The 26,567-nt window shown below is 38.3% G+C and overlaps 2 protein-coding genes and 1 long non-coding RNA gene across 4 annotated transcripts in view; 1 reads left to right on the plus strand and 2 right to left on the minus strand.

Moving 5' to 3' along the window:
* The window catches only part of pianp (PILR alpha associated neural protein), a 169,691-nt gene extending 154,048 nt beyond the window's left edge, over positions 1–15,643 (plus strand). Inside the window, exon 7 of the transcript XR_014533208.1 lies at positions 15,380–15,643. The gene's annotated coding sequence lies outside the window, so the exon portion shown is untranslated. The remainder of the gene's footprint in view (positions 1–15,379) is intronic.
* The window catches only part of LOC310724910 (uncharacterized protein), a 26,434-nt gene continuing 894 nt past the window's right edge, over positions 1,028–26,567 (minus strand). The window contains exons 1-8 of one of the 2 annotated variants that reach the window (XM_083539350.1): positions 25,418–25,644; positions 13,577–13,737; positions 12,271–12,405; positions 12,019–12,043; positions 8,888–8,920; positions 7,404–7,442; positions 7,229–7,267; positions 1,028–2,598 (exon numbers count right to left, since the gene is read on the minus strand). In XM_083539350.1, coding sequence (XP_083395476.1) covers positions 7,230–7,267; positions 7,404–7,442; positions 8,888–8,920; positions 12,019–12,043; positions 12,271–12,405; positions 13,577–13,737; positions 25,418–25,625 — 639 coding nt within the window. In that variant the 5' untranslated portion in view covers positions 25,626–25,644 and the 3' untranslated portion in view covers positions 1,028–2,598; position 7,229. Of the gene's footprint in view, positions 2,599–7,228; positions 7,268–7,403; positions 7,443–8,887; positions 8,921–12,018; positions 12,044–12,270; positions 12,406–13,576; positions 13,738–25,417; positions 25,645–26,567 lie in introns of those variants that run through there. The other variant, XM_083539351.1, reaches the window with a different exon arrangement.
* On the minus strand, positions 18,633–23,373 carry LOC310725751. Its single transcript, XR_014533494.1, has 2 exons — positions 23,243–23,373; positions 18,633–20,457 (listed from the first exon to the last, which is right to left on the minus strand). It is a non-coding gene; the product is annotated as an uncharacterized lncRNA (long non-coding RNA).

A 26,567-nucleotide genomic window follows, 5' to 3' on the forward strand; every position in this document is an offset into this window, starting at 1 on the left:
GATTTCTGGATTTTTTTTTTTTAGATTATGTCTAATCTAAACACAGTGGACATGCACCTACGATGACAATTTCAGACTCCTCTATGATTTCTAAGTGGGAGAACTTGCAAAATAGCAGGGTGTTCAAATACTTATTTTCCTTACTGTATGCACTGGAGAGAAGGGGAATGAAAGTCAGTAGGAGTAAGACAGAGTACATGTGTGTGAATGAGAGGGAGGGCAGTGGAGTGGTGCGGTTGCAGGGAAAAGAGGTGAAGAAGGTGAAGGAGTTCAGGTACATGGGGTCAACAGTGCAAAGTAGTGGAGAGTGTGTAAGAGAAGTGAAGAAAAAAATGCAGGCAGGGTGGAATGGGTGGAGAAGAGTGATAGCAGAAGTGATTTGTGATAGAAGGGTATCTCCAAGAGTGAAAGGGAAAGTTTATAGGACTGTGGTGAGACCTGTGATGTTGTATGGTTTAGAGACAGTGACATTGAGTAAAAGACAGGAGGTGGAGCTGGAGGTAGCAGAGCTAAAGATTTTAAGGTTTTTGTTGGGAGTGACGAGGATAGACAAGATTAGAAACAAGTTTATTAAAGGGACAGCACATGTAGGATGTTTTGGAGACAAGGTGAGGGAGGCAAGATTGAGATGGTTTGGACATGTGCAGAGGAGGGACATGGCATATATCGGTAGAAGAATGCTGAGGATGGAGCCACCAGGACGAAGGAAAAGAGGAAGACCAAAGAGAATTTTAATGGATGTGGTGAGGGAAGACAAGCAGGTAGTTGGTTTGAAATAGGCATATGTAAAGGACAGGGTGGTATGGTGACGGATGATCCGTTATGGTGACCCCTAATGGGAGCAGCTGAAAGAAGAAGAAGCAGCAAGTGGCATCAATGATTCGCCTCTGGGTGCCGCTCTTGTAATGCTGCAGTCCTTTTTAATGGCTCCAGCAACGGATGCTACCTGTTTGGATTTTGTCAATAGCTGATAGTTCCAGCAAAGAACTATTATTGCCGATTAATGTGCAAAACTGGTGAATCGGTCGACCGCTAATATAGGTTACCTAAAATGCCTAAAAATTAGTGTTAGCTTTATAAATTTGGCTGATTCAGTTGAGTTTTTCTGTATCCTCTCTTTTCTTTTGCCCTAGAACCCATCTTACCATAGAATATGGTATTAAATCAGAGAAATTATTACTCCCAGTTAATGTTTACACTAAGATACAATGCCATAAGAGCACCTATAAAAAGATGACACATCATTGCATTCTGCCCCTCAAATCAACACTGACAACCCCTCATTAGCCCCACAAAAAAGGAAAAGTCAGATTTAGGTCGGAATCATAATATTTTAATGTAGACCACAGTCCACCTGTGATACACAAACATCAAGAGAACTGACTGACAATTTCATTATTCATATTCATATTCTATTCTATTCTATATATATAATATTATATTATATTTAATAGTCTTAGATATGATAGCATTATACATGACATTATATAATTGTAATGTATATCATGTGTGATGACAATAATAATAATATTAAAAATAATAGGATCATCAATAGGATAATCAATCAAATTATATCTTATCATTTAACTACAAGTTTATATTATATATGTATATATATTTTTCACTTCATATTTTCCTATTTATTATACATTTTTAAATTTATATTACACTTACACCACACTTACTGGTCACCTCATGCAGTTATTTCAGCCACCAATCTGAAAAAGTGCACTCACTTTAACTTTGTGAAACTGTTGCTGCTGCTAGATAGGCTGGTTTGTGTATTTCATAAACTACTGTACACATGATAGCTATAGTTACCTGTTTTTGGCAGATAAAATCCAATCCAATCTTTTGTTGTTGTAGCCTATCCACCAAAGTTTAATGTCTTATAGGCTCTGAAATGCATTTTCAGTTGTCCATGGCAATAAAGAGTGATTGATTGACTACATATTTTCGGTCATTTCCTGCTTCCTCCTTTTTTCTTTCCAGACCTGCCTAATATATACTGATGTTCTACGTCTAGATGGAGTTTTCATAAACTAGAATCCAGTTGCCACCCAAATGAAGATAAGTTTTTTTTATCTGCTTCCGCTCAATATTTCTTCCTTATATTGGCTTGAGGAGTTTTTCCTTCACAACTAATGCCAATTGCTCACTTGTTAGGGACTAATTTTGAATTTAAAATAGTTTATTGTACACTATACAAATAAAATGTATTTCCATTTTATGGGTGATATCACTCAAATGAGGATGAGTTTTTTCCTCATAACATCTCATCAGGGATAAATAAACATCGTTCACATTAATTTTTTAATTCTGTAAAGCTGCTTTGAGACAATGACCATTGTGAAAAGTGCTATGGAAATAAACTTGACTTGACTCTGGTCATTCTTTTCTATTTCCTCCTGTCATCAAGGTGTGTTAGCCTAAACTCTCTACCAAAGACTGCATTTTTTTTGTTTCCCTGCTGCCACGTGATTGTAGCATAATATATAACTGCATGAGTGTGCAGGTGTACAGGTGTATGTGGGTAAAAATTTCAAGTGTCACTATTCTTGTCAGGTTCAGTTCTCTGTCGTCTTCTTTGGGATGATCCTAAACACACACAAAAAAAATCTAAAATCATTGGGTTGTTTTAAGCAAGCCAAAAAATATGCTTTATTCTATTTCTGCAAAAAAGACAATATAAATGAGTCAACAACTAAGTCACTGATATCATAGTCATGTCAGCTCTGACTCAATATTCCTACGAACACTGGGACAATCACAGTCACAGGATACTAGCCAAGCAACTGGTTTTAATTAAACACATGCATGCAGACACTTTTTAAGAACGGAATATTTAGAAAAACTTCTAGTACCATTCATATCAGCACAAAAACTGTGTGGTGGGAAAGGCTAGGCTTTTAATGGCCAAGCTGATTCATGGAAACCTCACATCACCAAGTACAATGCAAAGTTTCTAATTTAGTGGTATGAGGCATGCCCCCACTGGAGAAGTTGCAACAAGTCCTGTGGAGTGACAAATCATACTTCTTTGTTTGTTAGCCTAAAAGAGTGAGTCTTGGTTTGGCAAATGCAAGGAAACCATTACCCATAGTTAAAACTGTTTTTGTGCCTTGCTGTTTTTGTGGATGGAGCTCAGTAGAACGCCGACCAGAAGGCAACATATTGAAGATCTACACAGATCTACACAGGACAGACTCAATGATGGCCGAGTAGAATTGTTTTAACAGCTCCTGTGGCAGGTTGAATTTTCTTAGTTGGCAAAGGAAGTACAACCTCTGCTGGGCCTTTTTAGCAATGGAGTCAATGTTATTGTCCCACTTCAGGCCCTAAAAAGTGGTGGTACCCAGAAACTTGAATGACTCCACTGTTGTTATAGTGCTGTTCATGATGGTAAGTGGGGGGAGTGCTGGGGGATTTCTCCTGAAGTCTACGATCATCTCCACTGTTTTGAACGTGTTGAGCTCCAGGTTGTGGTGGTTGCACCAGACAGCCAGGTCTTTAACCCCTTGTCTGTAAGCAGAGTCGTCTCCATCCTGGATGAGGCTGATGACTGTAGTGTTGTCCGCAAACTTGAGGAGCTTGACAGACTGTTTTTTAGAGGTGCAGTCATTTGTGTTCAGTGAGAAGTGCAGTGGGGAGAGAACGCAACCCTGGGGAGCACCAGTTCTGATAGTGAGAGACCTGGATGTGAGTTTGCCCAGCCTCACTGTCAGCTGCCTGCCTGTCTGGTGATCCACAGACAAATTGGGTGGGCACGGAAATCTCAGGTCAGTTTGACTGAGAGAAGGTCAGGAATGATAGTATTAAAGGCCGAACTGAAGTCTACAAACAAGATCCTTGTGTAGGTCTTAGGTCTGTCAAGATGTGGCAGTGAGGTCCAGTGATGTGTTTCAGGTAGGCCGGGACCAGTCTTTCAAATGACTTCATGATCATGGACGTGAGAGAAACAGGTCTGTAATAATTAAAACCAATGATTTTGGGTTTTTTTGGGACTGGGAGCATTTGAAGCAGTAGGGAACTATACACAGATCCAGTGAAGATGGTGGCCAGTTGGTAAGCACAGACTTTTAGTCAGGCAGGGGAAACACCGTCTGGACCAGAAGCTTTCCTACTTGTCTGTCTTCTGAAGCACCCAGGAGCATCTGTACCTGGGGGTGAAGTGACATTCGAGGAGGAGAGTGGATCGATGTCCTTGGCAAAGCCAGGAAAGGTGCAACTTACTCGGCTGAACCAGGGGCAGAGCCTCGTCTTTTTAGGCCAAGCCAGGGGGTGGAGCAATATCCTCAGTGGGATAGGGTATTTGGTAAAGTGGGGCATGGAGTGACATTTCTAGCAGAGAGTGTAGGTGTAGCAGTGTCCCCAGCAGGGCTTGCAAACTGGGCGGCAACCCTGCAACGCTTGTAGGGTGGGTGGCGTCCCCAGAGAGGCTAGAACGATAGAGGCATCCTTAGCAGAGCAGAGAAGAGGGTGGCCATGACACCCTAGATCATGATTGGGAACTCCCCCTACCACTGTCTGCTAAAGCTATCCATGGCAGCAAAAGCTTTAGCCTTCAGGAGTCATTTCAGAATATGAACACGGTCAAATTCTGCCAGATATAGTTTCACTGCATCCTGTTTTGGTTGAGGCACTTTGTTACATGGTAGATCCATGAAAGTGGGAGGCAGATGCAAATGCAGAACGTTATTTTAAAATAAAACAAGAAATAACCAAATTCTGGGGAGGCACAAAAAGCTATTCTAACATTAGGAGCTTAAAACAATTATACAAATCAAAAACTACACAGTGCAACTTACACAGAAAAATGACTATGTACTTATATTACGTAAGATAAGAGATAATGCCTAAATGCATAAATAATGTGGCAAATCAGTCAAACAAAACTAGTGTGCAAACTAACAAAAAAGGAAGTGACAACAAAATAATTTAAAATTATTTATAAAGGGCATACTCTGCATGTATGACAAGGGGCCCTCTAGTGGTCTGGAGGGAAAATATCCAAGGCATACATACTGTTAATGTATGTAATACTGTTAATGTAATACTGCATACACGCTGCAAATTTGCCACATTCAGCATATGACACGCCAAAATCATGCATGAAGCTGCCATAGCTGTTTTGCTCTGTATGCAATATGTTTCTATAGTTGCAACAACACATTTAATAAGACTGGATGACCAATAATTTTTTACTATTAAATTCTGATAAGACGGCGATTTTGCTCATCGGCCCAAAAACCGGTACACAGAAGCTCCACCATTTCAACCTGCATTTAGACGGATGTTTTGTAACTACTAGTTTAACTGTAAAAGACCTGGGAGTTATCTTAGACAGCAACTTGTCTTTTAAAAATCATATCAACCAAGTTACAAAAACAGGCTTCTTTCACATAAAAAATATTTCTAAGATAAGAAACGTTGTCTATATCTGAGGCAGAGAAGCTCATCCATGCGTTCATGACCTCCAGAATAGACTATTGTAATGCATTACTAGGTGGATGTCCTGCATCATTAATAAACAAGCTTCAGTTAGTTCAGAATGCGGCAGTCGGAGTTCTCACAAGGTCGAGGAAATATGATCACATAACCCCAATCTTATCGTCCCTACACTGGCTACCTGTTAAGTTTCGAATAGACTACAAACTATTGCTTCTTACTTACAAAACACTAAATGATTTAGCTCCCATGTATCTATCCAGTCTTCTAACACGCTACAATCCATCACACTCCTTGAGATCTCAAAACTCCGGACTTCTAGTAGTTCCTAGAATAGCAAAGTCCACTAAAGGCAGTAGAGCATTCTCACATTTAGCTCCTAAACTTTGGAATAGTCTTTCTGACAGTGTTCGGGGCTTAGACACACTCTCCCAGTTTAAGTGCAGATTAAAAACTTATCTTTTTAGCAAAGCCTACACATAACATACGTCACATATTATAAACTTGTGCTCCAATACATCTGATCACATGCACATTATCAACTTGTGCTGTTAATATCATAATCAGCAGCTACACTAATTTTTCTCCACTGCTTCTCTTTCTCTCCCCATCCCAAAGCATCCTGAGGTTGCTCCAGCCCCAGTCACGTCCCACTTCATGACAATTATGGACCTTTAAAGAAGTATATTCCGAACTGGCAAACCTCCTGTACCATCTAGAGACGAACCAGTGCCAATTGGATCCCACTTCATGTGTGGAGTTTTGACATTGGACCTACTGGAGTGTTTAAAGGCTCTGGCAAAGAGAAGCTGGTGTTGGATCTGTGATGATCGCAAATGTTGAGCTATTTTATGAGTTGCTCAGTAGCTCCTAGTTTTATAACCACAATGACTGTATAAGACTGTAGAAAGAACATTACTTATAATCACACACTCCAGTGCTCATGTTAGTTCTCACTCTCCAGTGTTCTGTATTGTTTAAAGACTATAATCACATTCTTGATGTCCCCCAATGAGGATGGGTTTCCCTTTTGAGTCTGGTTACTCTCAAGTTTTCTAAATCATGACATCTAAGGGAATTTTTCCTTGCCACAGTCGCCACGGCTGCTCATCAGGGATTAATGAAGACCATTCACTTTACTTTCTGTAAAGCTGCTTTGAGACAATGTCTGTTGTGAAAAGCACTATAGAAACTAGACTTGACTTGACTTGACTAAACCGGTACTACTTGTACCAGGACGGTGGGTGGTTTATGTCATGAATACAGTCATTTTAAAACAAATTATTGTATAAAAGTGACGTAATGTTAGCTGAATTCACTAAGGTACCATAGGGGTTGCGTCCAAAATTTGCAGAATTTCGGAAGTCGTGGTGGGGTCTTAGAACGTAACCCCTGCAAGTTCCGGGGGACCTCTGTATATTGTTTGGTTATCTTTGTTTTACTCAGTAACCGTATTATTTAAGCTCCTTGTTTTGTGTTTTTGCAAATGTACTGTACTTTGAGGCATTTTTCTTGTGACTTGCACCATGTCCTTTTTTTAATTTACTTGTTTACTGTACACCAGATAATAATAAACTTGTTCCTCCAGTCTGTTATTGCAGTGCTCTTGTGAATTCAACATGATTATGAAAGAACTGCTAAACACTTTTTAGAGTGATTTTTTTTCCCTTACCACCAACAAGGCCAGAAAAGCTATGCCATAAGTTATGCTCAACGAATGCATGGCCTGCTTTTAATGCCTTTTAATGCATAAGTGAACAGATAAAACTGCCATGCATACCTTAACCAAAGATGACAGTGATTCCAATAGTCAGCAACACTGGAGATAAGAAAGGAAATAATTAAAGCTATGTTTATATACAACTCTCAATATATGTATCATACACAATTACAGGATAATGAAATGAGAATGCATGCCTTTACACATGCATGTACTTTTTGGCTTGTATACTCACAGCAGGGAGATACAAAGGGGGAAACACCAGAGGATATTCCTAAAAATGTGCAAAGGATATGCAATATGAGACTGAGCACAAAATGATTCCAATAATAATAAATTACAATTAGACTATGATACAGCAACAATAAATAAAACTAGTATGACATGCGTTTAGAAATAATTTTAATATCAGGAGTTTTGGATTAGGTTTGGGTGGCAGTGATGGAATGATGGATTGTGTGAGTGAGTGAAGAAATTATATGGCTACAATAAATAAATCCTAGTATTAGAAGATTTGGGGGTTAAGACTGTTTGTGAAGTTTCATTTCCTTTGAAATGGTTTGTGCCTACTTTTCCCTGCGAAAACATGGCAGTAGTGTGTGTGTGTGTGTGTGTGTGTGTGTGTGTGTGTTTTGTGTGTCTGTTTGTTGGACAATTGTATGGTTATTGAACGAAATAGCACCCCCCCTCCCTCCCCCCACACACACTTTGTTCCCCACCCTCCTGCGTACAGCGAACTATAAAACTGAAACTAGGTTTTCTTTTCAGTTAAAGCTACTTCAGCAACAATTCCTTGTAAATCGGAAGTTAAAAATCGCTGACAAATGATTTTTTTTTTTTTTGCACAGAACCACAAAAAACAAATCGAATAACGGCTCTTCGGAAATGCATGGTCGACCACCACAGTCGAGTCAACTACACAAGCCGGTTGTTTTTTTAGATGGGTTTTGGAAATTCAAATGACAAATAAAAAAAAAATAAAGAAACCTCAAAACTGGAAGGAAAAAGGAAGCAATTAAAAGAAGGCAATCACATTTCTTATTGCAACACTTGCCCGTGTTTCGTTATAATATACATTATATTTAAGAGCCCTAATAGTAATGAATGAAATCACTTTGATCCTCTATGAAAAAGCGCGCTTCCTCTTGAAGCTCCGTTGTTTGTCTTTGAATTTCACTCCGCCTCTGTTTAGTCATAATGTGCATCATGTGAAGTGCACTGTCTTCTATCCACTATTGCATGCAAAGCCTTGGAGATGTCCACAGCACTAGATTTAGGTGTTGTTTTTTTATGCATTTTTTATTATTGACTGCTGACTCAATGCAACACAGAGACTTCAAAGAACAAGGTAGGAATGGACTTTTTTTGAGCATGCATTTCATCTAGTGCATCACCCAGTGTTGCTTTCTATAATTACACTAAGTTTTTACCACCCCCTTCGACCCTGGAGCACCAACTCTTCTGTACATTTTAACACTCTTCCTCCTTTAAGAATTTGTGTGTGACTTTGAATCAGGTGTGAATCAGGCAGTTGTTCTAAGCTGTGCAGGGAGCAGAGTTGGAAAGCCAATACTAATGCATTAGGCCATTCATATTTACGGGAAGTGTAGAGTAAATGTAGCCAAGCTGGATGATCAGAAAGTTTATTATCTGTGAACAACAACAAAAAAATGAAATTGCTTAACTTAAGTGTCAGGCATGTGTTGAGCATTACTGTACCTTTAGCTGGTACAGGGGTGCCATCAATCGGACCTGCAAGTCAACAGCAATAAACATTTGAGGGGGTGTGTATCTGTATATAATTCAAATACCGGTACGGGTGTGTACATAAATGCAAGTGCAAGATTAGAAATGAGTTGTCATTGGCCAACAACTATTATGTGGCTGTAATGACAAAGGTTTTAACAGCTCTTTATTTTGGAAAAAATAAGGCCAGTGTGAGCATGTTTACTACAGTAGGTACTGCATGCAAAATATCTAACATTAACTGCAGTTTTTAATTTCCCTACCTTGTAAAACCATGCATTATAAATAAAAACGTATATACATTAGAAACACAGTAGTTGTTAAGAATGTATTTTTCATTACAAGAAAAAAGAATCTTATCTTAAAAAGAAATCTTAATAGTTTTTATTAGTCTAATATAGATATCAATGGATCAATTATGAAATAATGGAAGCCGTATATATGGGAGCTGTTTTCAAGTCATATCCGTCTCCGTTCTATCATTTCCAAAAGCCAAATGGAGTTAGATGTTTCAGATGAAATGTTCTTTGCAAGAAAAAAAAAAACGTTTTATGTGAATCATACTTTCAACATGCTTTCAAAGGCCTGGAGAAGACATATTAATGAAATATACAAAGCTAGAAATGGCTGTTGAGGCATTTCTTAAAAACAGACAGTCAGACAAGCTACAATATTGCAAACTAGGAACGGTATATCAGAACTGTTGCTTCTCTGCCTAGAAGTGGGGACGTCCTTCAAAAATGACACCAAGAATGCTTAGGGCAGTTTTAAAAGTGTTGAAGAAGAAACCAAAAGTAACAGAAAAAGACATGATGAAACAAATCAATGATCCAAAGAACACTTGTAAAATACCCAGACTATGTCTCATGGGCCAGAGATGGCCTCTGGTGACCTTTGATTTGGCCTGCCAGCCACATATAAGAGAAGAAAAATAGAAAAGAGAAATAGAAAAGTCCATTGACACAAATACATTTCTAATGTAACATTTAACATAACATTTTTTTAAGCAGCAAAACATGTCAATTGAAATGAAATGCAGAGGATGTAAGTAGTTTTGACAATTTTGAAAAAAAAAAAACGCATATAAGGACTAGCTTCATGTATCTCATTAGAGATCACTGATATTCCAATATGATATAGATATAGAATGAATAGCTGAATTAGGTATTGAAGTCGAATGTACTGTAGGTGGGATTATTTCTGTGATTTCTCTTTTTTATTATTACTCTGAAACCAGATTACAGAGAATGCTTTCTATTTATTGATTATTTGTTCTTTCTTGCATTTCTTTTCAGTTATAATATGGAAAGCATAAATAGGATTGGGGGGGGGGGGGCAACTTTAATTTTTATAATACAGTTTGGTAAACTACTTTTTACTCTTGTATACATGATCCTTTTGCCCTTTCACAGAAATCAGGATGAGCTCTTGGGTAACTGCTCTAAAGAAACTTTAAAGAAAACGTGAATTAGAATGGCCAAATTTAAATCCGCAACGGATCCTGTGTCCCAAAATAAAAGATCTGAAAAGTGCAAAAAGAGAAGTAAGTTAACGTCTCTAGGTTACGAACGTAACCCTAGTTCCCCGAAGCAACGAGACGCTGCGTCGAAACGCTATGGGAACGCCCCATAGTGTTTCGACGCAGCTCGAGTTCCTGAAGGGGAACAGCCACCTATATTCAATTCCTTTTTTTCCCAACCTCCACAATGCGATTACACAATGATAACATCGAAACAGTAGCGAATAAAGTACAACAATACTGTACTGCAAGTACAACCCCCCTGTTAAAATATGATGCCAGTGAACATGAAATTCTTTTTTTATTTCTACTTAAAGACGTTTAAACCACTCAAGTATTAAAAGTAAAGACGGTGATCGATGAGAACTACATTTTAAAAATTGATGCGATTCAGTGTTCCATTCTCCTGCTCATCAAACCTTTTTAAGGAGAGAGATTTGAGCTGAGAGAAAGCTTTTGCCTTGCGCTTTAGACTAGTAGAAGAATAAGAGTTTTTACATTGAAATATTTAGTGAACCCAGACAATTGGAAATTCCTCAGTGTCATTTATGTGCTTTGTTTAGGTAACAGACATACCAGTGTTTACTTTTGAAATATATATATATGAGACAGATAATATCTGTATTTAATAACGCTCTGTACCTATTGTTGTTCACTTATCTAGCAGGAAAAAAAACAGGATGCAGGATGTTTTAAATTACTGCATACGCCTAGGCCTGAACACACACACTGTGTTTGACATGCCACAAGGAGTTTCATTCAACTTCTATGCCTATGGCAATGTTGTGAATGATTGACTTGGACTTAAGTGACTTCAAAGTACCATAGATACTGTAAATATCCTCCCACTTTCAATTCCCATTATAACCATAATTTGGTTAGGGTTTTTTTTTTTCTTTTAAAACTTTCTTTCGGCTTCTCCCATTATTGGTCGCCACAGCGGATGTTTGATTTGGCACATGTTTTTACACTGGATGACCTTCCTAACGCAACCCGCCCTATTTATCCAGGCTTGAGACCGGAACTGAGAGTGGGTGGGGTTGGTTCCCTGATCGGGGATCGAACCCCTGAGCGCCGCATCCTGACCACTAGACCAGTTTTGTTATTACTTATTGTATTGCTGGCTTTAAGAGAGGCTTTAAAAATCTTTAAAAAATTTAATGGAATCATTCGAGTTAATTTGGAGTGGACTGTTGATTCCTCAGTGTGATTTGTAGATTTTACCATTGAATAAACTTCTTCTGGAGCATTAATGTCCATTTTCTATAGCTTAAACCTGACGCATACTTGATGCATCAGGGGCTTTCTTCATTTGAGTAGCTTCATCTTCAAATGTTGAATCAGCAATTTTTTTTTTTTTTTACAAAGAAAATCAAGTTGGAAAAACAAGTGGAAACTATCAAACCCTCCTCCAGCAAAGTGAAGTGAAGTCATCTGCAAACCTAAAGTCAACAGTATTAGCTGTTGACATTCAAAAACATTTTCGCTTTTCTTTCATTTACCTTAAGTCAAATTTAAAACTAATCATAGAAATAGAACTAGGATGTAAAGAGAATAAAAGGAAATTGCATAAAACAAAACTCACATGAAAACAGAAGTTGCTTGATGAACTGCAACAAAACGGGAAAAATCAATACAGGAAGTAAAAGCAGTTGGGTTTATATAAAACTCTAAAACTCTGCTGCATGGCTATAACTTATCAAAATAGAAACCAAGTCTGTAATAATAACATAAATTACGTACGAGAACAGCTGGACAGTTTTGCTAGTAATATGTTTAAGGCTTTAGCAAATTTGAAGATAAAATATAAATAAATGATAAATTATAGACAACATACACCAGTTTTAGTGCAGCTGATGTCAAACACCAATGAGCCACTGCATGTCTTAAGTGTGACTGATTCCAGAGTAGCTTTGATGACTGGGTTAACAAACTCAAAGGTTCCACTGTCGTAACCTGCCACCGACACGTTCTGATGAAGAAATGAAAAGATGGAACAAAAAACAGAGAGATGTTAAAAACCCCCTCAGAACATTATCTTATTCACAATAGCAGCCCTGCATTGTGATCATCTGGGATCTGATGATCTATATTACAGTATGCAGCTGTTCAATTATGCTTGAAAGATTTTACATGGACCTTGACCAAGTAAAATGTTTTGGATAATTGCAATTCCTTTTTTTTTGTTTTGTTTTCTGATACCAACTACGGATGGGGGTTTCATGAATTATAAAGATGCTAAATAAATTGTGCAAAATATATAAAGAGTAGCAACAGCACCATCTAGTGTAAATAGTGCATAAATGTTTTTTTTTTTTTTTTTTTTTTTCCTATAAATGGCTTTCTCACTAATGTTTTTTGTTCTCAAATTTGATGTGTTAGAAGCAGGAAAAATGGGCAAGCATAAGGATTTGAGAGAGTTTATTAAGGGCCAAATTGTGATTGCTAGATGGGTCAGAGCTTGTCAAAAACTCCAGCTCTTGTGGGCTGTTGCTGGTTTGCAGTGGTCAGTATATATCAAAAGTGGTCCAAGCAAGGAACCCTTGCTATTAATGGTCTACAGTCAACAGTGTTTTTACAGCAAAAGGGGGGGCCAACACAATATTAGCAGATGGTCATCATTTTATGCCTGATTGGTGCCCAAAATGTATCCCTGGGCGGTGCATATTACAGATATAGAATAAACTGACCGCATACCTGTGTGTTTAATGGTTTTAAAGCAACACCTTCCTTCCAGTGTATCAAAATTAATCTTTAAGATGGTGATAACGTTTACAAGTTAGGATTCTATTTATGTAAACTTTCCCTACTTCTAAAACAGAACAGTTTTGTTTTTAGATTTTCTCTCTTCGTACACTTAGAGGTGTAGCTACATGGCAGGTCATTGCCTGTGGAACTGCAGTCTGGGACGGCCCACAAAATCTGATCATTAATATCAATTCAAATTAATTAAGGATAAAAAATTTAAAAAATGTATCAGTAAAAAGTTTCATCTTGAAATCATATGCAGCCTCAGTGTCTCAAATTCAAACATTCATTTTTGTACTCCTTCCAAAAAAAATAGAGAACTGAATCGAAAAGTAGGATATTTTATAAACAGGGCCATTTCAAACCAGTGTAAAGGTGCAGAGTCGAATAATTACATTTATACTCCACTGGGCGTTGCAGGTGGGTTCAGACATTTCTGACTGGATGTTAGACGGCAGGCCACAGTCAACACGGTTGTCAGACAGTCTTGTGCACTGATGCCCAGGATGAGGTACAGCCAGTGACACAGTCATCGTGGTCAGAAGCACAACTGAAACTGAGAAATCACACATGCACAATTTACATTTACATCTGTTGCATCTTAAAATAGAAAATGTTAAATGTTAAATTACAAATAAACATAATTGTTTTTCTATATTTCCCTCCGCTCATACATGGAATGTCAGGCCAATTCACATATGTGGCCACTAGAGGGAGCCAAATAATAAGCACAGAAAACGACTTAAAGCGCATAGATAGGGCTGTAAAAAGTATAGAATCTTTGTAAAATTTTTTAGAATTTAAATTCGGAGTAACGTGGGGCCGCCTTCCCGTGGGCTCACCACCTGCAGGAGGGACCGTAAGGGACGGTGCTGTGAGGATTGGGCAGCAGTCGAAGGCGGGGGCCTGCTTAGACTACTGCCCCCGCGACCCGAATTACGGATAAGCGGGAGAAAATGAATGAATGAAAAAATTAATGAATATATATATATATATATATATATATATATATATATATATATATATATATATATATATATATATATATATATATATATATATAAACACATCCTAAAACTAAATCATCCTGTGTCTAAAGTCCATATTTTGTGTGAGCACCATTGTTATCTAGCACCGCCTGAATCCCCCAGGGCATTGACTTCACCAAAGCTGCACAGGTTGTTGCTGGGATCCTCTTCGTGACATCACAATGCTGCTGGATGTTAAACACATGCTGCTTCTCCACCTTCCGCTAGAGGATGCCCCACAGGTACTCAATAGGGTTCAGGTCTGGAGACACTCAATCCCCTTCACCTTTAGCTTCCACAGCAGAGCAGTTGTCATCTTCGTGGTGTGTATTGGGTTGTTATTAGGGAATCTGCAGTTTGGCCCAGTTTCTAAAGGGAGGGCGTCATTTTCCTCTTCAGAATGTCATAGTACATGTTGGAATCCATGATTCCCTCAATGAACTGCAGCTCCCCAGTACCAGCAGCACTCATCTAGTCCCAGATTATAATGCTACCACCAACATGCTTGACTGTTGGCAAGAGACAATTTTCTTGGTACTTCTCACCAGGGGGTTGCCACACATACAGGACACCATCTGAGCCAAACAAGTTTATCTTAGTCAACAAGACATGGTTTGAGTAATTCATGCTCTTGGACAGGTCGTCTTCAGCAAACTGTTTGTGGGTTTTCTTGTGAGTCAGCTTCAGAAAAGCTTTCCTTCTGGGACGATGACCTAACTTGATGCAGTTTACAGTGCTCTAAAGCAATGCTGCAGCACTCATGCGTCTGTTTTTTGAAGCAGCTTCTGCACCTGATGCACAGGATGAGGATTCAACTTCTTTGATGGACCCTTGCGAGATCTGTTGCGAGTGGAACCCGTCTTGTAAAACCTCTATATGACCCTGCCCACTGTACTGTAACTCAGTTTCAGGGTGTTACCGATCTTCTTAAAGCCTCGGCATCTTTGTGCAGAGCAACAATTCTAATTCTCAAATTCCCAGAGAGTCTTCGCCATGAGGTGCCATGTTGAACATTCAGTGGTCAGTATGAGAGAATTGTACTCAAAGCACCACATTTTAACTGCTCTAATACAAGATACACAAACGTGTGTGGTCCTGTCGAGCAGACAAAAACATGAACATGCTGAATACAGTACCGTAATACAATACCGTACAGCTGTTATCACTTAGGGTGTACTCACTTTTGTTGCTAGTTATTTAGACAATAATGGCTGTATGTTGAGTTGTTTTCAGAGGACAGTAAATTTCTACTGATATACAAACTGCATATTAACTACTCTGAAATATATCCAAGTTTCATTTCTACAGTGTTCCTTGAGAAGAAATAATAAATGGTTGTTGAAATGTGAGAGATGTACTCACTTTTATGAAATACTGTATATAGCTATGGCTGTATCAGGTGTGGATAAGATTAAGCGAAGTCATGCAGACTGAAAAAAATGCTTTCGAACTTCCCTTTTATTATTTTGATTGTAGCTAAATTTAAAGCGTTACACAATTAAAAAGATTGCGAAAAGAATCTAACTTTTAGCTTCAAAAAAAAGGGTTCCTATTAAATTCATCCCTAATGTGTGAGCCAGTGGCGATAGTGGCAAATAAACCCCACCCTGAAATGGTATATAAGGAGGAAATCTTGAGATTAACCAGTCTCAAAAACACAACAAATGTCCAAACTTTGTTAAATAGATCAATTGTTGGTTGGTTGTAGTCATTCATGGCAACTGCAGCTCTAATGATGATATGATGAATAACAGTAGTAATGGTAACAGTACAGCACACACACAGAGAGAGAGAGAGAGCTGCATTAAGAATAATTCAAACTTGAAAGGACAACGTTATGCCGCCCAGACACACACACACACACACACACACACACGCTCCCAGGCACGAACAGGGACATACCAGAAACAAAAAAATCATGTTGCAATTGGGGACTTTTTGCTTTTCCACCCAATGCAAATGTTCTAACACGACTTTAACACTCACAGACATTATTAATTCACCTCCTTCACACGACTTGAGTATTCTCATGGCACTGCAGCAGATTGCCTTCTGATAGCATTATAAAAATGGCGCTGAATAAGACAGGACATTGTACTGAGATTGTTTGTAAAATTTTACTGCAGTTTGTTTAAAAAATCCTAATGGTCGTACCTTCGAAAGCTTCATGTTTAAGCATTTTACTGTTAGCAGTGGCACTATTGACAGTTACCAGTGGAATTTCAAATGATGTGCTCGAAGCAAGTGTTATAGTAATGTGACACTGTTACAGAGTTTTTGTGTTTTAATCAATTTTACAGTTTAATATCGAAGCATTTAATACTAAAGGCTGTCTTGAATTTTTCAATATATCTCCTTTAAAAAATTGTTAACTAATAACATATAGTACCTACTCTATAACAATCTACCCAGAGTCTTAAAGTGTTTAACTGTAGACAGGATAATAATAATATACTTCAGGGCATTACACAGGACACAACACCTGAAATTACAAGCATGAGGCGAATCTCAATGGTGACCATTCTCTTAGTCAAAGTGAATGTGAAACACATTTAAAAGGCGCTTCCTAGTTGGTTTGTGGTCAGTGTTGGGGAATGTGATGAAAAATGTTACTATGACAACCACAAAACAAGGCTCCTGAGGTAATTATTTTTAGATCTGACAGGATATAAAAACAAAACTTAAATCTCTATCTTCCAGTAATAACAATCACAGTTGCTGCCTTTCACTGTTCTTGAAATTTGTATTTCTATGCAAATGATAGACGTCTGTGCAGCCAAAGATTATAATAGGAACCAAGCGAGGAATGCAAACCAAGTTATGAACAAAGATTATGAGAAATCAGGAATTAAACTAAACTAAAGCAAAGGTATTATTAATATCCACAGAGCCAGCTCTGAGCTTCACCATGTGTCACATGCTCCCAGTAGTGGAGGTGGATAAAATCTGGGTAGAAGAACATTTTATTATAATAACAGGCAAACAAATCAACTTTGCGTGCAGAATCAAAACGTGATCAGGTAAAAGTATGAAAATGAACCAACACCATGAACTTGGCAGTGCAAGAATGAGAAATGAAAGCAAAATGTAAGACCTGAAAACAAGATTCGAAACAAATGGTAGATGCTGATATCTGAATTTCATACTTCAAACTGACAAAACACAATCACGGGGGTAAATATATCCGCACATGAATCAAACAGTAACGATGAGACAGCTGAGAATTAAACGACACGAAGATCGATGGTAACACATTCACATGTGGTGAGGCAAAAAAACGAGAAATGAGAAAGCAGTGTGCTAGAGATGCAAGCCCGGTCGCTCACTATGAGCTAGCATGGGCCACACTCTTTATGTGTGTGTGTGTGTGTGTGTGTGTGTGTGTGTGTGTGTGTGTGTGTGTGTGTGTGTGTGTTGGGGTGGGGGGGTGTTGGTGTTGTTTGACAACATTGAAAAGAATTGTGAATTATTTATTATACACAACTTGCAAAATCACAAATGAAATAAAACACTAATACTGAATACTAATGTGGAAACAGTGTGGAAATAGTTAAAAGATGAAGGTGTAATTATTGTACACTACCTTGGTGGATAACAATCAGTGTTATTTTCGTCATAATGTCATCATGTATATCACTTCATCAAAGTTAACGTGTTAGAAGCAGGAAAAATAAGCAAGTGTAAGGATATGAGTGAGTTGACGAGGGCAGGGATTGCCCACCTTATTATTATTAAGGCTCCACATTATAATGTTAAGTAATTTGAGTCATATCTGAATTGGGGAAATACTACTGTATTGCTATGAATAAGTCCACTGTTTATGCCAAGAGTGTACTCATAAAAACAGACAGTAAAAAATCCCCTTACCTGAAGAATTTTAACCTCACAGCCAGGCACTACATACACATTTTATATACCTTTATAGTACACACATTGTGTTTTTTATACCTTTATAGTATAGACATAGTGTGTGGGATGTGCCTCAGCATTTTATCCCACTCTGTTTGTGTAAAATTCATTTCCTAACGCAAAGACAGGTTTCTATTCATTTCATTTACATTTCCTTGTCATTACAAACTGTTAGGAAAGAAAGCAGCTTTGCCCACTGTTATATTGTTTGTTTTAAATCCCAGAAAGAAATTCACGAATCGTCAGGCAGGATCAAACCTTAGAAACAGGCTAAGATCAAGCTAACCAACAACCTAAACTGGGCAGTGCAAGAACGAGAAATGAGAAACCTAAACGCACGGTGCACCCCTAGATGCACGGTGCTCCCTGACATATACGGTTTCTCTTAGTAATCTTAGTAATGCAAGAACGAGAAATGAGAAACCCTAAACGGTATCCAAGACTGTATATGTCAGGGAGCACCGTGCATCTAGGGGTGCACCGTGCGTTTAGGTTTCTCATTTCTCGTTCTTGCAACAACATGTACTTTACGCTGTAGGCACCAGCACTGCTTATTCTAAAGGCCTTACGCAGACCCTAGCAACACGTGATGGGATGGCTGGAATCTGATTGGATAGAAACTACAACAGAAACCACCACTCCTAGAAGCAGCACAACCAGGAGAAAAGCTATTAAATGAACAGAATAGACAATTGGAAATAATTTAATACATATTAAATAAAAATATATTATAACGTCAATCAGTGATTCTGATTTTGAGTTTAAGCTAGCAGGAGAGAAGACTTTGCTAACCCTGCCACTGGTTTCCCAACACTAAGCATTTTCCTCTTATTCATTAGACCTTATTAAATATTTAACTAGCAAGTTATTTTATTTTAACTAATGAAGTACATTAACTTGTTCACAACTTAACAAGTATCCACATGATATCGTATATGATTTGTGCAGTTCTATTTTAAAAAAGACAAAGGCCACACATTTCTATACAAGCCCACTCTTTTGGGCAGGTCATTGCAACCACTTACAAACACTCAAAAAAAACCCCACCAGAAAAGCAACAGCTTTAATCACCCGATCTGAACCAGCCATTAAGAGGAGAGGATTTCTCCTCACACCACCTGCATGACTCGCCCTCAAAGGACACGTGCCTGCTTGATCAAACCACCTGACCATTTTTTACAAATTGTGCTCTTTTTTTGCCAGTGTTGTTTGTGATGTAGGACTGCGTCAAATACTGCATGCACATTTCAATATCCAGTATATGTTTATGTATGTAAGGATTTGAATTCAATGTACATGATGTATAGTGATGAAAGGCAAACAGAAGATGCACTCAAAGGAGTGCATCCTCAAAGGAGTGAAACTGACCCAGTGAACTAACACCAAATTAGTCTGCAATCATCAATGTCTAATCTAATTATATTCAGTCATATCGCAGGAAGAGCAGTCAATGCAGACTTTAAACCACTCAGACCATCTTCCTAACCTATACTACATACTCTTATACTGTAAACAGTCTACTGTGTACTGTGGCCAGAAGTGTTGTTTGGTGATTAAGGTTGTAAAGGTGCAATAGTCTTTTTTTTTTTTTTTTCTTTGCTTAGACCAATACCCTGAAAAAAAAATCCAAAATCGCAAACAAAAAATTTTAAGCCATTGTTTTGGCACGAGTGTATTATATAGTTATTAGGAAAGCTGATTTAGATGTGGACGGTAGTCTTTTAGTCATTTTCTGACCTAAGTGAAAGCTAGAATTAGTCATCCTGCTCGTGAACACCATGTCAATTAATTCTTTAGAAGCTTTAGCCGGTTGATTTGCCTTTTTGCATAATAAATTCAAATATATGCACCTCAGGTAAAGAAATGCTGGTTGTCATGTTGGATTATTGGATTTCAACTCCCATGTAGCTGCTCTACTGCTAACCAGATTAGGTTTAGCAGATACTGTATGTCACTAAAACTTACTTAAATTACAGAAGAAGAAAAAAAACACAATTTACTTTTATGCTATCAAATATTTTTTTAGACACTTTGTATGCAAACATGCAAATCTCAAATGTATTTGTCTAACAGGAACTTGCAGCTCTGTGAAAGAGCATTCACTTGTAACGTTGTGTTACATAAAGCGGGTGTGTTTACCAAGACACACAAAAGAGAGCTAAAAAGTCCCCTTTTCCATGTGCTCACTGTGGCTTCTCACACTCTACCCCTTTCATACAAATGTAAATTATTCCATTACATCTTTACACAAAATGGCATACGTCGACACTTTCTTTCTTTGTCAATTAATAATCTTTGCATGAGAAGAAATGTCACCATTGTGATAAACAGACATTATACTCGGAGAAAGGTAGATGTGTTGTGTGTTCAGGAGACCAAGTGGAAAGGGAGTAAGGCCAGGAACATTGGAGGTGGGTTTAAACTGTTTTATCATGGTGTGGATGGGAAGAGAAATGGTGTAGGGGTGATTCTGAAGGAAGAGTACAGTAAGAGTGTAGTGGAGGTGAAGAGAGTTTCTGATAGGGTGATGATCGTGAAGGTGGAAGTTGAAGGGATGATGATAAATGTCATCAGTGCCTATGCTCCACAAGTTGGCTGTGAGATGGAGGAGAAGGAAAGATTCTGGAGTGAATTAGATGAAGTGGTAGATGGTGTACCTAGGAAAGAACGATTGGTGATTGGGGCAGACTTTAATGGGCATGTAGGTGAAGGGAACAGAGGTGATGAGGAGGTGATGGGTAGGTATGGTTTTAAGGAGAGGAATGTGGAAGGGCAGATGGTGGTAGATTTTGCTAAAAGGATGGAAATGGCAGTGGTGAACACGTATTTTAAGAAGAAGGAGGATCATAGGGTGACATATAAGAGTGGAGGAAGGTGCACACAGGTGGATTATCTTCTGTGTAGGAGATGCAACCTGAAGGAGATTGGAGACTGTAAGGTGTTGGCGGGGGACAGTGTAGCTAGACAGCATCGAATGGTGGTCTGTAGGATGGTTTTGGAGGCGAAGAAGAAGAGGAGGAAAGTAAGGTTTGAAAGAAGAATAAGATGGTGGAAACTGAAGGAGGAAGAGTGTAGTGTGAGGTTCAGGGAAGAGGTCAGACAGGGGCTTGGTGGTGGTGAAGAGGTGCCGGATGATTGGGCAACTACCGCAGGAGTGATGAGGGAGGCAGCTAGAAAAGTACTTGGTGTGACATCTGGAAATAGAAAGCAAGACAAGGAGACGTGGTGGTGGAATGAGGAAGTGCAGGAGAGCATTAGGGGAAAGAGATTGGCAAAACAGAAGTGGGATCGACAGAGTGATGAGAAAAGTAGGCAGGAGTACAAGGAGATGCGGCAGCAGGTTAAAAGGGATGTGGCGAAAGCCAAGGAAAAGGCATATGAGGAACTGTATAAGAGGTTGGACACTAAGGAAGGAGAAAAGGATTTATACCGATTGGCCAAGCAGAGGGACCGAGCTGGGAAGGATGTACTGCAAGTTAGAGCAATAAAGGATGGAGAGGGAAATGTGTTGACTAGTGAGGAGAGTGTGTTGAGAAGATGGAGGGAGTATTTTGAGCAGCTGATGAATGAGGAAAATCAGAGAGAGAGAAGGTTGGAGGATGTGGAGTTGGTGAAGCAGGATGTAGATAGGATTAGTAAGGAGGAAGTGAGAGCAGCGATTAAGAGGATGAAGAATGGAAAGTCGGTTGGACCAGATGACATACCGGTAGAAGCGTGGAGATGTTTAGGAGAGATGGCAGTGGAGTTTTTAACCAGATTGTTTAACAGGATTCTGGAAGGGGAGAGGATGCCTGAGGAATGGAGAAGGAGTGTGCTGGTACCGATCTTTAAGCATAAGGGAGATGTGCAAACCTGCAGTAACTACAGGGGAATTAAGTTGATCAGTCACACCATGAAGTTATGGGAAAGAGTAGTGGAAGCCAGGCTGAGAGAAGAGGTGACCATCTGTGAGCAACAGTATGGTTTCATGCCGAGGAAGAGCACCACAGATGCCTTATTTGCTTTGAGGATGTTGATGGAGAAGTATAGAGAAGGACAGAAGGAGCTGCATTGTGTATTTGTGGATTTAGAGAAAGCGTACGACAGGGTGCCGAGAGAGGAGTTGTGGTATTGTATGAGGAAGTCAGGTGTGTCAGAGAAGTATTTGAGGGTGGTGCAGGACATGTATGAGGACAGTGTGACGGCAGTAAAGTGTGCAGTAGGTACGACAGACTGGTTCAGGGTGAAGGTTGGACTACATCAAGGATCGGCCCTGAGCCCTTTCCTGTTTGCAGTGGTGATGGACAGGTTGACGGACGAGGTCAGACAGGAGTCTCCCTGGACTATGATGTTTGCAGATGATATTGTGATTTGTGGTGAGAGTAGAGAGCAGGTTGAGAAGAGCCTGGAGAGGTGGAGATATGCGCTGGAGAGAAGGGGAATGAAAGTCAGTAGGAGTAAGACAGAGTACATGTGTGTGAATGAGAGGGAGGGCAGTGGAGTGATGCGGTTGCAGGGTGAAGAGGTGAAGAAGGTGGAGGAGTTCAGGTACCTGGGGTCAACAGTGCAAAGTAATGGAGAGTGTGTTAGGGAAGTAAAGAAAAGAGTGCAGGCAGGGTGGAGTGGGTGGAGAAGAGTGACAGGAGTGATTTGTGATAGAAGAGTATCTGCAAGAATGAAAGGGAAAGTTTATAGGACTGTGGTGAGACCTGCGATGTTGTATGGATTAGAGACAGTGGCATTGAGTAAAAGACAGGAGGTGGAGCTGGAGGTAGCAGAGCTGAAGATGTTGAGGTTTTCGTTGGGAGTGACGAGGATGGACAAGATTAGAAATGAGTTTATTAGAGGGACAGCACATGTAGGATGTTGTGGTGACAAGGTGAGGGAGGCGAGATTGAGATGGTTTGGACATGTGCAGAGAAGGGACATGAATTATATTGGTAGAAAAATGCTGAAGATGGAGCCACCAGGTAGGAGGAAAAGAGGAAGGCCAAGGAGGAGGTTCATGGATGTGGTGAGGGAAGACATGCAGGTAGTTGGTGTAAAAGAGGCAGATATAGAGGACAGGGTGGTATGGAGACGGATGATCCGCTGTGGCGACCCCTAATGGGAGCAGCCGAAAGAAAAAGAAGAAGAAGAAGATACTCTCCATAATCTCTCTGTCTTTTAGTCTTTGCAATGTAATTATGCATTTAATTCAATTCAATCATAAAATAGTAATACTATATAATCTTTTATATAATACTTTTATAATCATAAAAAAAAAAAAAAAAAAATGATGGTATTATTTCAAATGATTTGTCACAGTTCTTACATTAATGATTCCACCACATCTGTTTTTTTTATGTTTTCTATTTTACATAATTATGAGGGGACATTTTCTTACGACTACGAAATACACGAGGCAGGACATTTCTGTTTGCTTGAATTAAACCTGCCTTAAATATTTACACTGATATGACCATAGAGTTATTTTATTGCCTCTGTCAAATGGCCCTGTACTGAGCATTATTTAATAGACCACGCTTCTTAAACAAACACTGTGGAACCTGAGATAAGATCTCAGATCACTGATCTTTCACATGTGACCTGCCGCAGGAACGTAATTAGTGGCGAAATGCAAATTTGTTTAGTCTCCGCCACGCACTTTATACACTTATTATTATTATTATTAATATTATTATTATTATTATTATTATTATTATTATAAATACACTCCCTATTGGACATGGATTCGTTAGCATTTCATGTACAGCTTCAGGAATTTTCTATTAAAAGGAGAAAATCCTGTCAACACAAACGCACACACACACACACACACACACACACACACACACACACACACGCACACACACACACACACGCACGCACGCACACGCACATCTGTATCAATAAAACGGCGTCTAACAAATGTGAACTATTTCATTACATTTTTTCATTTATCTACTATAATTTCATCAATTTATTCTGTGCCAATTTAACCAATATAATCAAAATTGTATCGCGTTCATTTGATTTCATCAATTTTATTTTCTATAAAACATTTATTGTATATCTTATCTAACCAGGCATTTTATTTGAAATTATTTTAATAAAATGTAAACTTTTACAATGTTGATGATCACAAATGACAAGCAATTTTATGTTTGGCATTTTTTCCCCGTAACTGTACCAAAATCGAACCGAATCGTTACTTAAAAACCGAGGTGTGTACCGAACCGTGAATTTGACACCCCTAACAATCAATATATATATATATATATATATATATATATATATATATATATATATATATATATATATATATATATATATATATATATATATATATAGAGAGAGAGAGAGAGAGAGAGAGAGAGAGAGAGAGAGAGAGAGAAAGAAAGAGAGAGAGATAGATAGATAGATAGATAGATAGATAGATAGATAGATAGATAGATAGATAGATAGATAGATAGATAGATAGATAATAGCCCTAATTTATTTTATTAGCTATATTGCTATATAACCCAGAACCGGGCCGTGGGAGAGCGCCACCTGGTCGCAAGAACATTCTGTGTAAAATATCTATAGAAATGACACTGTAGTATTAATCGTAAAATTTTAAGAACCACTATTCAAATTTACATTTGAAAAATCAAGTCCACATTTGTTATAGTGTTGTCTGATTATGAACATGAGTGTAAATCTATCCTCTATTTAATGTTTCTTCAGTACAGGAAACAACAGACGGCGCGAGTAACCCGTGTATAAACACGTGACTGTCCCTGTAAGCGTGTGAGCAAATTAGTGGAAATAAAGTCAGTAAAGATCTTAGAAAAAGACACACACACACACACACACACACACACACACACACACACACACACACACACACACACACACACAGTTCCGCGAAAATAGTATTTAAAAGAAACTGGTTTGTGGAGAGAAAACTGGTCCTGCTCTTAATTATAAGCTACAATAACCACAATGCATTATTTATTATTATTAATGTTGTTATTTGGATTATTATAATTATTACAGTAAAACCCCATTGGACGTGTATAATTCGTTGGTGTAAATTGCTCGTAGGTCCATTTGTTCGAACTGATTTTCCCCATAAGAATGAATGTAAAAGTGATTTAATCCATTTAGATCTCATTCGATCGCTTATTTCTGCACTTAAAAAGTATTTGTAGCCTATTTTAACACACAAATACACCGCAAATGACTGTATTGACATAAAGTAATGCATTACTAATAATACGATATAAAATATTGTAATACAAATAAAGATAAATGAATACAAACACAATACGGGAAACATCATTGAACACTTACCCATGTGGTAATGTTTGATTGCGAGTGTGAGATGATGGTGGATGGTGAGAGAGGAAAGAAGTTGGTTTTTGGAAGGAGAATCTCTTCGATCTTCTCTTTCTTCTTCACTATGGTGTTTATGGTAGCGCTCGACACCGCTTACTGCTGAGAAGTCACGAGCACGCGCAACACGCTCGTGCTTTTCAACTATTTCCTTCTGGGTTTCCATGGTAATTCGATTTACTTTCTTTTTCCCCCAGCACCATCTTTCTTGGGAGACATTTTTTGAAATAAAAAACTATAATATATACACACACCTATAAAAAATAGGGTACAGATTTCGCTCGGATCTTTGTTTGCTTGTACTATTAATAATTATTCGTACAATGGGGTTTTACTGTAATCATAAACTACCTCCAAAAAACACACCCACACCACACACACACACCAGTACCACCACCACCACAAACATTTCCACAAGAATAGTGTTAAAAAGAAACTAGTTTATGGTGAGAAAACGGGTCCTGTTCATACTTGAATAAATTCAGTGCACTTAATTCTGCTCTGTAGTCACATAAAAGTAAAAACTGTTTTAATATGTGTTCTTACTATTTTTAATGCACTTTACAATACAAAAAAAAATAATCCTCGCAAAGGAAACAGTTATTCGTTCAAACCAGTAGTGTCACCAGTCCGGCCTTATATATAAATAGCTCTTAATTATAAGCTACAATAACCACAATGCATTATTTCTTCTTCTTCTTCTTCTTCTTCTTATTATTATTATTATTTTATACATATAGATGAAATGCTATATTTTTGCACAAAGGACGATGATTACACCTATTCTGATCTTGTTTATGGAAATAATTAGGGGATAGTTATTTTATCATTCTGTCCTCATCATCTTCATCATCACCATGAACTGTTGTACATTTCTGGAGATTTGCATGGCCTTTGGGACTTTTTTTTTAACGCATAAGATTTAAATTGAATTCAATGTTATTTCTATAGCACTTTTAACAATGGACAATGGTCTTAAAGCAGCTTTGCAGAGAGAAAAAAAATGGTAAAAAAAATATCATTTTAATTTTTAAGTGTAAATGCAATGTTTACTTTAGTGCCTCTAAGTTTATCTCCAGTCAGCAGGGAAATTCTCTCCCTGAAGATC

Source organism: Silurus aristotelis (assembly GCF_946808225.1).
Source record: "Silurus aristotelis genome assembly, chromosome: 1".
Lineage (NCBI taxonomy): Eukaryota > Metazoa > Chordata > Actinopteri > Siluriformes > Siluridae > Silurus > Silurus aristotelis.